General features: G+C 32.9%; 1 protein-coding gene and 1 pseudogene across 1 annotated transcript; both read left to right on the top strand.

The window, feature by feature from the left end:
* Nucleotides 1-3,987: 3,987 nt before the first annotated feature.
* LOC106299692 (17.4 kDa class III heat shock protein) lies at nucleotides 3,988-4,497 on the top strand. Its single transcript, XM_013735740.1, is given in 2 exon segments — nucleotides 3,988-4,185; nucleotides 4,261-4,497. Coding segments are annotated over 2 exon segments (435 nt in total).
* A 5,234-nt stretch (nucleotides 4,498-9,731) lies between these two features.
* Nucleotides 9,732-13,677, top strand: part of LOC106296585 — a 12,806-nt pseudogene continuing 8,860 nt past the window's right edge.

The raw sequence follows: 13,677 nt of genomic DNA, 5'->3' as shown, positions 1-13,677 counted from the left end.
TTAAATATATTAAAACAAACTTTTATAAATCTATCTTATTAGAGTAGAAGTACCTTTACTATTTGTTTGGAAACATGAACGGTAGTAAAAAATAAATATAATGCTATTTGGAAACATGGAAAGCAGTAAGTTAGGAAAAAAAAGTAATGGGCTTACGCTATTAAAAAAATTAGAAGTCCATTACATGAAGTATTAAAAATTAATGGGCTTATGTTACTTGATATACATATTTAAATCAAAATAATAATTTAAAATTGATTTATATTTAAAAATTCATTCAAAATATACATATATTCAAAATTTGATTTTTACTAACATATTTTCCAATAACCATTATAAACATGTTTTCAATATATATAAGAAAAATACAATACAAAGCCCAATTTCAAACACCAACTTAAATTATGGTTTTTATATTTCACATTCAAATTTAAAAGTATAATATATGTGATTATTATGATTGTACGTATAAAATATTGATAATTATAAGATTACTTATTTGATGGTATGTATAAAATACGATTAATTATATGATAACACATATTTTTGTAACCTATGATGACACATATATGATATATAATAGTGATTAGGGGTGCGCGTCCGGGTTCATTTTCGGGTCTGTTTGGGATTTCGTGTTCTGTTCAGATCTTTGAGGATTCGGTTCAGATTTGGATAACCAATTTAAATTATTTTAAATTTATTATATGCTTTAATTTAAAAAAAAATCTATAAGCAATATAATATATTACATATAAATTTGAAAAACATATGTCAGAGTACCTAACTTAACATATAAATTGGTTTGGTTTAAATATTTGGATAGAAAATTAATAATTATTTAAGTATTTTTGGAGTTTTGAGTATATTTTAACTATTTTATATATTTACGTTTGATTATTTGTATATATTTTAAAGTATTTAAATGAACTTAAAAGTATCATATATACTCTGGATGTTTTTATATATATTAAATCTAAAAATAGTTAATATATATATAAGTATATAAATCTATTTTGGATACCCAAAATACTTCCGTTCCGATCGGATTACGTTTCAGTTCTTCAAATACCAAAATTTTAAATAATTCAGATATTTAATTAATTTCGGTTCGGATTTGGTACTACTTATTCGAATTGAGACCAGTTCGGTTCTTCGAATTCGAGTTTTTTTCCCAACCCTAAATAGTGACATAAAAAACAAATAGCTTAATTTTTTTTAAATACACCCGCGCGAACGCGCGGATCAAAATCTAGTACTAATTAAATTAATGATTTATCCTAAAATCATTGAGAAGATGACAAATCAACAAATTCACTTCTCAAATAATAGTACAGATGTTTTGACCAAAATTTTAACAATGCATCATATAGTGCTAAAGACTCTCCAAATTGCTGTGTCTGCTAAGTATCAAGATAGGGTTCTCATAGTTACAGTTGAGAAGGTGCGGCCGCAGCCACCGAAGCCTAAGACTCTCCAAATTGTGATTTCTTTAACGGTTTAGAGAAAAATCAGTGTTCTTTTAGTGTGTGTTTTGAATATTTAATTACTCATGGGGTTTCACTTTCAGGGCCCAAATCTATTAACATTAGAAAGTTTGAATGAGATTAGATCACAAAACCAGCAAAATAGAGGTCGTTCTGGCAACAACAGCTCCGGTCATCCTATCATGTTCTCTGCTAGGATCTCTTGGAGGACTAGGATAGCTTTGTAATCTCGTGTATAGTGGTAGAATTAGTTGGTGTACAGGATGGTTTAGATGAATTTGTTTCGTTGTGGTGAAAATTACATCGATGGGATAGCATATCAAGTGTGTTTATATACTACTAGATCTTGTCGAGGTATGTGAAGTTTAAATCTTAGGTTGGACATATTTAGATTATGAAAATTGTTGTTGAGCCGAAAAAACAAAGTCGAAGGGATAAGATCGCCGGATGAGTAATCTCTCCGTTACTGACCCGATTTTATATTGACGAAAAAAGCCCATCACTCTTTTCTTTATTAACGGAAAAATAATATAGACGTGAATGTTAATATTCACATGAGTTTTATGGAAACATTAACATTTCCCAACTAGAATTTTATTGAATTATATCAGAAATACAATGGTAAATATTTTAAAACGCAAAATCTATATATTCAAAGATGAAGAGTCTTTTTATGCATCCATATCATTGATTGTTTAAACGAAAGTATAACACCTCAGTAAACATATTAAATTTTTACAAAAAAAAATTCACATATGTTATTATCTTAATGTTTTGACCAAAATTTTAACAATGCATCATATAGTTCTAAAGATTTTAAAATTAAATGTACGTTTTAAAACTGAAAACAATAATATTTTTAAAAAACATAAATAAATTTTAAGAAGTTCTAATTTTACTGGAAATTTGTGATGAAAAAAATTAAACTAGCTCTGCTAAATCATTTATAAACGTTTAAAAATTATTTATAGAAGTTTAAAAATTCAACTCCATCCCTAAATATTAAACACTAAACAGTAATCACTAAATCTTAAACTTAAATCTTAGAGCACTTTGGATTGATCTAAACATTATATTTAACTAATGATATTTTAAGCAATTCTCAATAAATTTTCAAACACCAGTTTCTAACAAATAATAGAATTAATAGATCTGGTTATACTCATATAAAATATTTTAAATATAATAGTAAATATCGACATCTATATGTATACCACGTTATTTAATATTTAATTTTATTATTTTGAATATAATATAAAACAAGTTTGGATATAATAATTTATTAAATAATATAAACCAAAATACAATATAATTTATCAAAAACGAATGAATATAATTATATCAATATAGTTATAATAAAGTTTAAAATTTTCAGTAAAAAAGATATAAACTCAATAATTAAATATTATTTGATCCAAAAGTATAGTAAGTTAGTATTTTAGAATATATATATAATTAATTAATTTTAAATAGAAGTATAATATCTGAAAATAAAAATGAAAATATTTAGTTGTTAGTATAAAATAAATCAATTGGATATTATAAAGTTAATGTAAAAATTACATTTTCAAAATTAATCACTATCATTTATTTTTTAGTATTCAGCTTCCAAACTTAATAACATATACAAGATTCAAAATATATATTTATTTCAATTATAATTATGCTTAATATCTAATTTAATATAACTTTTAATGAACAAATTATTTGATTTTGATATTTTTTAAATTAGCAACTTTAAAATAAATATAAATAAAAAAGTATCATTAAATTCAAAAAATTAATGTATAAAAAGAAACCATATTTTATGTGTTGAACACAATTAACTATCATCTTTAATTAGAATAATGTATAACGAATATATATTATATTCAAAAAATGAATGCATAAATATTGAAAACAATGTATAACATATATATATATATATATTTGATAAAGATATATTGAAGGTAAAAAAATATATATTTTCATGAATATTTTAATGTAAAACAAATAATGATTTCTAAAAATAAATAGAAAATATTTAAAGTTGTAATAGAAAATAGTCAAAGTTAATAACATCTTTAACTGCGAACAAACTAAATATTGTAAAATTTTTATCAAAATTTCATCAGAATCTAAGTTATGTTTTTATTGTATCGCTTATCCGCTCACCCGTCTGTACAGCGGTATCACCTTAGTTGTTGTTATATAAACTGAAGAGATAAAAAGTAAAATTTACACTCTCTTTTGCCATTTTAGTTCGAAATATATTTAAAAAATTTCCAAAAAAATTTCAATATATGTAAGTTACTTTTTTCTTTATGTAAATACAATCGCACAATGGTAGTATAAATATTTGAACCACCCGATAGAGCATATGATTAGAAATCAATCAGGTCCAATGGACAATGGGCCTAATGGGTTCTAAGGCCCTAAAAAATAAGTTTTGACGCAAAGCATGGCCTAACAGTCATTGAGATTCAAACAAATCAAAGCTAACAATCCATAAAAAAGACACAACATGAGTTATGTTGCGATCAACCACCGGTTTGGTCTGCCAGAGACAATCAAAAAGCTGATCTTTCCGGTTTCTCGCTCAGGCGAGGATAAAGAGATCAGAAGAAGAAGCAATACTAACATCCCAATTGATATTCTAGAATCTCCCAAAGAGTGCATCTTCTACATCGACATACCATGAATCTCCAAATTTGATATCCAAGTGCACACATAGGTACGTGTAATCAGTATAACGAGCATTCACTTAAGTGTTTGATGTGGTGATGGTTTTTAATAGGTGACTGTGGAGGACGAGATGACAATAGTGATAAAGAGCAACATGAAGAGGAAGAGAGAGGATTGTGATGATAGAGAACAAGAATGCAAATACATTAGGCTCGAGAGGAGACTTCCTCAGAATCTCGTGAAGAAGTTCCGTTTACCTGAAGATGCTGATGGGGTTCTGACAGTTACAGTTGAGAAGGTGCGGCCGCAGCCACCAAAGCCTAAGACTCTACAAATTGTGATTTCTTGAACGCTTTAGAAAAAAATCAGTTTTCTTTTGAGTGTGTGTTTTGTAGATCGTTAGATTTGTGATCTTTGGATATTAGATGACTCGTGGGGTTTCACTTTCAAGGCCCAAATCTATTAAAATTAGAAAGCTTGAATGAGATTAGATCATAGAACCAGCAAAATAGAGGTCTCGATGGTAACAACAGCTCCGGCCATCCTATCATGTTCTCTGCTAGAATCTCTTGGAGGACTTGGATAGCTTTGTAATCTCGTGTATAGTGGTAGAATTAGTTGGTGTACGGGACGGTTCACATCGAGTAGTGGGATGAATTTATTTCGTTGTGGTGAAAAATACATCGATGTTTCGATGGGATAGCATAGAATCTTGTAGTGTGTTTAGGTATTATTAGAACTTGTGGATTTATGTGAAGTTTAAATATTAGGTTGGACATATTTAGACTATGAAAATTATTGTTGAGCCGGTGAAAACAAAGTCGATAGGTTCTTTAAAAATTTTATATCCAACTAATATAAAGCATTTTTAGTATAAACTAAAATAAAAAAGTGAATTATTTTAGGAGCTCCTATATTTTTACCGATTTGGATCAAAGCTCAACAATTGGGATACGCCTCATGAGCGATTATTCGAACATGGGATTAGGATATATATCCCGTATATGTATGGGGTTTACTCTAGTCTATATATCGTGAAATGTATACAATTACAAGTTAGTTAAAAAAGTATACAATTACAAATGTATATGATCAACAAACAGACTTCAACCAACGGATTACAAACAATAAAGGGTAGATAAACATCTGATGTAATAGATAGCTAGTAGGAGTTTCACAAGTGCCATGAGTTCGATTTTCCTTGGCCAGACGTTTTAAGTGGCAAGAAAACTCGGATTTCTATAGGTCTTTTAGTGATTAGTCTTTGGACCTAGAAAACCTTTGGGATCACACCAAAGTTATCAAAAAAAAAAAAAAAAAGAGTTTCACAAATGCCATAATCAAATGTATATGTTAATGTTTACATTCTTACACTTATAAAAGTTTTCTGTATTAGATGTTGAATCAGTTAAAAACTTAAAATTATTACATCCCAGGAAATATGTAACACGTGGGCGAAGTGTGTGGTTGTGACAACTAACAAATCTCAGTCATTATATGTTAGTACTGCCTTGTTTGTTTGCAATCATATTCATGGGTAGCAATGAGGTCTGGCACTTCCAGAAAATTAACCCAATACCAGAAGTTTTGCCCAATAGCCTCTTGTTACTCAAAAGAGATATATTTTCTTAGTTTAATTTTATCCGTGTTTGTTACATTTTTCTTTGGTTGAAGGTTTTCTTTTGGTTATATTTTACATATTTATTTTTTTAAAGAATGTTAAATTTATTCATCTCAAAAGTATATTTCTCTTAAACCCTTTCTTAAAAAAAATAATATATATATATATATATATTTTTTTTTTTTGACTGAAAAATGGTTAAATCCGGATCTATTAAAGACACAGACTTAACCTCCGGGTGGAGGTACAACCCACAGATAGACCCTTTCATGGGCATTCAAATGAGCCGAAAGCAATAGCCCATATCCGTGTGGCCAGCGGGGTTCGAACCAAGATTCGCCGTATTGGGTTTATTCCCTCAAGCGCCAGTGGACTACCACCACTGGTTTATATATATATATATTTTACAACATGTTTAGTAGCATTAGGTTTGATGTTTCTGAGTAAGAGAGCTGTTATGCAATTTGAAAACAGAACAAAACTGCATCAAAATTGCAGGTCTTCATCTTGAACCAAACCAGGTCGTCATGCATGGCCTTCTCAAAGTTCTCATATCGGGGACTCTTATTGAGTGACGAGATTCTATAGAGGACCAGTAACTTTTTTTTTTTTTTTTTTTTTGAAAAAGGGCTTTCTAACTTAATGAGAATAGTTGAGGGCTGATGTGTTTCTCCATGTTTTCTCCCATTCCTTTCTCTCCAAATCGTGTGTACTGAGGGCTGATGTGTTTCTATATAGTTTAATTGTCCTAATTATAATTTGATGAACACTCGAAGTTGTTACAATGATAAGCTACATATTCTTATATAATCACGTTATGCACAATTTCGAATGCTATTTCCCACTTTCAGTTTTATTTATTTCCATGCTATTATTTTCTGCTACAAATAATATAACAAAAAGGTGAAAAATACGAGTTTGGATTTTATAGGATAAAGCAACCTAAAAAATATACAGTTTAACTCTTAGATTGTGATTTGGCAAAATAAATTTTTTAGATTGTTTCTCAGTTGCATAAACATGTTATTGTTGTGTGCGTTGTTTTTAATAGCTGGTAGTGTGCGTTTTCCTCACATAATCCATATACATTTATAAATTTGAATCCAAATCCATTTACGTTTAGCATTACCATTTAGCATTTAGATTTCTACACTTATAAAAGTTGGATATCATTCTCAAAAAAAAAAAAGTTGGATATCATTCTCAAAAAAAAAAAGTTGGTTACGTCCAAGTGCAGGCACAGGCACGCAGGAAAATATATAACAACACGTGGGCTAATAGTGTAGTTGTGATGACAACTAGCATTAATTATATGTTTGTACTGCCTTGTTTGTATGCAATCACATTCACGAGGACCACTCGGAGTAGTTGAAGAGATGACATACAATTTACAGACGTTGTTGCTTTTCGTGCGCTATCGATACAACCTTAATTCTCCAAGCCGCGTGAATGTGACCGTTATCTCCCAAACACGTTGCATTGATAAATTAATATCTTGGTGTGCATTTTTGTCAACAAAATGTTATTTTAAGATTAAAATTCTAATATGATCAAAATATTTGTTATACGCTAACTAAATATTTGATTTTCTATTCCAGATTCATTATTTTTTTCCTAGCTTATCATTGTACTAATATATTTGAAAGTATAGTCATTTAAAAAAAAAAAAAAGGTGTAGTCATTTTCTACTACCAACTCTGTAGTAAAATAGAAACACAGCTTTCCCCGACATTTAAGTCTACTCGGCTACTCCTGTTAAAAATGCCAAAGATTCCTAGAGTGGATCCCGTGATAGGTGAGTATGATGGAACGTTGCTCTTTAGACAGTGTCTGTGCGGTCCACGAAAGAAGTTAAGAATATATTTAACAAAAGCCACAAATTGTAGAAATATTTAACAACCGCTAAGGTGTAAAACTAACAATTATTTCTATATTTTATTTCTATATTTTATTCCCAAAACAGAGTACTCAAAATATTCAAAATAGAAAAGTGTTTTCTCCAATAATTACTTTTTACTCAAATAAATTTTCTAAGTATATATATATTAATTAATAGATTATATAATCTATAACTTTTAAAATGTTGTTTTTTTGTAAATTTTCTAAGTATATATATATTAATTAATATATTATATAATCTATAACTTTTAAAATGTTGATTTTTTGTCTTGTAATAATATGCCAACATAATCGTAACATTTTTAAAACTAAATGATTATTTTAAAATTAAAATTTTGTTACAATATAAAAAAACACATTAAACATAATATTTAAATATAAAAAGTATAATATATAATTTTATTTAATTGGGAAATGAAAAAATATGAAAATGTACAATTTTTGTAAAGAAAAAAATTAATTTTAAAACAGAATAAATGAATAGTGTTATTCTTTTTTTTTTTGTCATCTAATATTGTTATTCTATATTTGAAATAATATTGTTAATTCTTTTCTATTTGATGTAAGATAAATCATACCACTGAAAACATTTGTCTTCTATAAATAATGTTTAGAAGAAGAATTGAATATTTCTAAAAATGTTTTTAAAAACATGGAATACATAATATATTTTTAAAAGATCAAGATTTAATTAAATAATAAAACGATGATATCTTTATAAACTTGATAAACTTGAGATGATACAACTATAAAAAAAGGATTTTTTTTATTTTGTTTCTCAAAAATAAAATATATCTTCTAAAATTAAATAATTTTTTTTGTCTCTTCTTTGTAAAATCATATTTTTAACCTAAACTACATTTTGGCGTTCTTAAAAAGCATTTTCCAACAAAGCTGGCGTATTGTGTCAAACTATATAAAAATGATGCTACTAATTTAATTCGGTTTAGATTTAGTTTTTTTTTTTTGTAACTTAAGCAATCAATAAAATATTGTACATAAATCAAAATTTAATATACATACTGTGTTAAGGCTTTGATGAATATTTTATGCATCAGGTATTTGTTATTAGACGTATGCCAAAGATGAAGAGATCTCGGTTTCTGTTGGAGCGATCGTGGACAGCTTCTTTTTTTGGGACAACATTAAATTTTATTAGATAGTAAAGGGGAAATACATATATTCAATCAACCAACAAGGTGGAATATCAAATATAGCAGATAATGTATGTGAATCATAACTTTTTTTTATAAGATATCTGCTGCTTGATTCTTCTCTCTGTTTACTTGACCCAGCGAGCAGTCCGCTAACTTGAACATCCAGTTCCACATTTTCCTTTTGATCATTGATGATTCTAGTGAGATTACTATTATCCCCTTCAAACCAGTTCGTGGACAGCTTCGTGGATAGTTGTCATAAAAACTGAGCGAGTAAGAAACAGGGTGGTCTTGTTTTTTGTACCGTCCAGCATAAAACCAAGAATTTAAGTTCAATTTTCTATCTTCTTCTTCAAAAAAGGTTTTTCGAAAGCCACATATACTACTCGATAAGGTAATTGGATTCGACTAATCCCAAAGATAATAACCATCCAAAAAAGCTAGCTTACTCGATAAATAACTGAGTTAACGCCTCGTTCTCATCTTAATCATGCACAATGAGATTATTAATTATTTGTCCATCAGGCTGCCACGATAAAACTAGCAAAAATATTTTCTGCTTTCAACTGTTATGGAACGCTTAACGTGATTAATATTAAATGCGTGCAATCACAGCCCTCCGATCCAATGCAACTTCGGTCTCTTATCAGGGGTTTTTAACTCATGATTTGATACTTTTAGTTTTTTTTTTTTTTTTTACATTTTTCGGTTAAAAGACGGCTCTTATATCTCTTATTTAAGAGACGGTTCTTAGATTTTCTTAGTTATAATCTAAGAAAAGTTAAAAACCGTTTCTTAACCGAAGCTAAGAACCCCAGTTAAGAGACTGAGGTTAATCATGGTATTCAAAAGGGTTAGGGCACGTTAGCCTATAAATAGAACGACATGAAGAGAAGCTGAGGGACACAAACAAGCAGAACAGCAAAAGAAGTTACAAACAAAAACCAAACACTTTTGTGACTTCTATTGCAAGAAGAAGATGAATATTCCATGTTTTAAATTCACTCATATTCACTCTGTCTCACACCAGTTCTGTCCCGCCTCGCTCACTCAAGTTCGTCATGCTTCGCAAAAGTTCCGTCAGGCCTCGCACATCTCTACTCGAAGCTTGAAGATCGCAGCTGTAGCTCCAACTTTGCAAGGCGAGTGGATCAAGGTATATGTATTATTTAACATTTGTTTCGTCAATAATATATTATTTAATTTACGAAGGATTTTGATTTAAAAGCCTTTTAAAAAGGATTTGATTTAAAATGTTGAGTTATTTTCTCTCAAATTCATATTGTTGTCCGAGAGAAACATTCATATTCGTAATATATACATTAATATTTAAAATAAACTGATATACTTTACAGTTTTACCTCTAAAAGATGGCTCAGGACTATAATATAATTAACTAAAACAAAGCCGTATGCCGAGTTTTTTTTTGCTAAAAAAGCCGTATGCCGAGTTGACGAGTTCTTTTACATCAATACGAAGTTTTTGATGAAAGCTAGAGTGCTAAAAACATAGCCACAATTCATTATGAATCAGTTTTTTTTATTTGAATTAATTTAACATTGTTTCAAAAAAAATTATGAAGTTTTTTGAAGCAATATGATCCATAAAGCAGCAATAAACATTGCTACCGTCATCATGTTTTTGATTAATAGGTGGAGCAGAAAGGAGGAAATACACTAAGTGACAGAAGCTCACACGGCATAGCTGTGGTCGGGGATGAGCTCTACGCTTTCGGTGGCGAGTTCAATACCAACGACCTTCACGTCTTTGACCTCAACACTCAAAATTGGTCAATCGCTCCGGCCAAGGGATCTGGATCAGACATCCTGGCGCAGCACAAGTTTATAAAATACGAAGTTCGTTTAATCTAGAGAATACCCGAACAACGACAAGCTCTGAGATCGTTGATTCACGAGAGAATGCCGAAATCAAGAGAAGAGATGAACTAGAAGTTCTTATGATTAATGAATAAAGCGTGATCTCAGCTCACTTTACAAGTTCGTATAAATACATGAAAGAGATCCTAAAACCTAGGAGATAAAGACGACTAACTGTAAAGATAATTATAACGTCCTAAGAAAAGCCCAACTACTAATGCAATCCTAACTACTGAATCTAATAAACGAAACTGATTCCCTCCCCAGCTAAGAGGCAACGGTCGCAAGGATGTGGAGAGGAAGGGATGCGCTGCATCAGGTCTCCCCAGGTAGGAGAAGATTCACCTCTGAATCTTGAAGGTCGTTATCACCAGCGTACTTAGAGAGGTACTTAACATTGAAGACATTAGCTGTCTTGATATGATCTGGTAACTCGATGCGGTAAGCATTTGCATTGATCTGTTCCAAGACTCAAACCAGGCCAATTTTCCTGGAGCGCAGTTTGTTGTACTCATGTGCTGGAAGGCGGTCCTTTGCCAACACCACCCAGACCAGATCGCGAGGAGCAAAGAGCAATTCTCGTCGCCGAAGATCAGCACGCGCCTTGTACTTCTGCGCAGACTCCTCCAGGTTCTGCGTAACCCTCTGTGGACGTCTTGAAGTGATGACACAAAATCAGCCGCTGACCCATGAATGCACTTCTGATCAGGCAGGGGAGCCAAATCCAAAGGGCAGCGAGGCAGCACTCCGTATACAACATTGAAGGGACTGAACCCTGAGCTTCGGTTAACGGCGTGGTTGTGAGCAAACTCTGCTTGACAGAGACGCGACTCCCAAGCCTTAATGTTATCTCCAATAAGAGCACGAAGCATGTTACCCAAAGAATGGTTAACAACCTTTGTCTGGCCATCAGACTGGGGATGATATGCGGTACTCATGTCCAGACTAGTGCGCATGAGTTTCCACAACGAACGCCAAAAGTGGCTGAGGAACCGTGTATCACGATCGGAGAAAATTGACTCTGGAAGGCCGTGGAACCGATAAATCTTAGCGAAGAACAACTGCGCGACTCGAACCGCGTCTGTCGTTCGCTTGCAGGGAATAAAATGGACCATTTTTGAAAAACGATCCACGATGACAAAGATCGAATCATTTCCTCTCTGTGTGCGTGGTAGCCCTAGTACGAAATCCATGCTCAAGTTGGTCTACGGTTGTGTGGGGATTGGTAGTGGAAGGTATAAGCCCGCGTTTGAGGCATGGCCTTTAGCCATTTGGCACGCATGGCATCTCTGAACATACCGCTCGACGTCCCTCCTTAGCGATGGCCAATAGTAGGACGACGACACCAACTGTAGCGTCCTATCTCTTCCAATGTGACCCTCTCTATGCAGTTCATCAATGACGCAGAGACGTAGGCTGCAGTCCGGGAGACATAACTGGGAACCTCGAAAGAGAAACCCATCAACCAACGAGAAGTCCCTACGAGTCTCTGCCTTCACCTCTTCTAAAACCTTTCCAAAGTAAGGATCAAACTCGTATAGCTCAGAGAAAGAAGCGAACCCAACAACTGTTGTGTGCATCGTGGTTAACAAACTATGTCTGCAACTGAGAGCGTCGACGACTCTGTTAAGTTTACCCGACTTGTGCTTGATGGTGAAGGTGAACTGCTGCAAATAGGCAATCCAATTAGCATGTCGTGCCGAGACTTTAACCTGACAATCCAAGTGTTTCAATGCGTCATGATCAGTGAAAAGAACAAAGTCGCGATACACCAAATAGTGTCTCCAATGGCGTATGGACTGGATGATGGCGTAGAATTCGACGTCGTAAGTGCTATAACGACTACGCGCTCCCGATAGTTTCTCGCTGAAGAAAGCAACATGGCGTGAATTCTGACCGAAAACGGCGCTAATGCCCATCTTAGAAGCGTCGCAATTGAGCTCAAACATCACAGAAAAATCTGGCAAAATTAGTATTGGAGCCGTTGTGAGCTTTTGTTTGATTAGCTCGAAGGCGTCGCCTGCCTCCTTAGTCCACACAAACTGCCTACCCTTCATGCACTCTGTTAAAGGCGCCATGATGGAGCTGAAATGCGAGATAAACCTCCTGTAAAATGATGCAAGACCATGGAAACTGCGTATCTTTGAAATAGTCTTAGGAACCAGCCATGCTCGAATCGCCTCAACCTTGCTTAAGTCCATCGATAATCTCTTCTGAGAGACCACGTAACTAAGAAATAGTACTTGGTCAACACCCCACTCGCATTTCTGGCTAGCCACAAAAAGCTTCTCGCGTCGAAAGACCTCCATAACTTGCCGCAAATGGTCGATATGCTCCTCAAGTGACTCGCTGAAAACCAGAATATCGTCGAAGTAAACGACGACAAATTTCCCAATGAAAGGGCGCAGGGCCTGATTCATGATACGCATGAATGTACTGGGTGCATTTGATAACCCAAAAGGCATCACTAGCCACTCGAATAAGCCTTCGCGCGTTTTAAACGCTGTTTACCACTCATCCACATGGTGAATTCGGATCTGGTGATATCCACTCTTAAGATCCAGTTTCAAAAATATGCCCGCAGAACCAATCTGATCCAGCAGATCGTCTAGTCGTGGGATAGGAAATTTGTATCGCACTGTGATTTTGTTTATAGCTCTGCTGTCAACGCACATCCTCCACGATCCATCTTTCTTCGGGATAAGTAAGGAAGGGACGGCGCAAGGACTCAGACTCTCTCGTACGTGACCCTTAGTGATATCTTGCATATTTGCATTGTTTTATCCATTCATTCATAAATATTTTCATCATAGAGATTAGGATTTAGACATGTTTAGGTTCCATTTTGCATACATGAGTCTCTATTAGGTACTGGAGTGCCACATGGAGTTCTTGGGGACATTTGGATGCATTTGGAGCTCGAAGGAGGTGAAATAGGTGATCATTAAACGAGCAGAGCATGGGAGCGACCTCCC

Source organism: Brassica oleracea, chromosome C6 (assembly GCF_000695525.1).
Source record: "Brassica oleracea var. oleracea cultivar TO1000 chromosome C6, BOL, whole genome shotgun sequence".
Taxonomy (NCBI): Eukaryota; Viridiplantae; Streptophyta; class Magnoliopsida; order Brassicales; family Brassicaceae; genus Brassica; species Brassica oleracea.
This window is presented reverse-complemented; position numbering and strand designations above follow the sequence as displayed.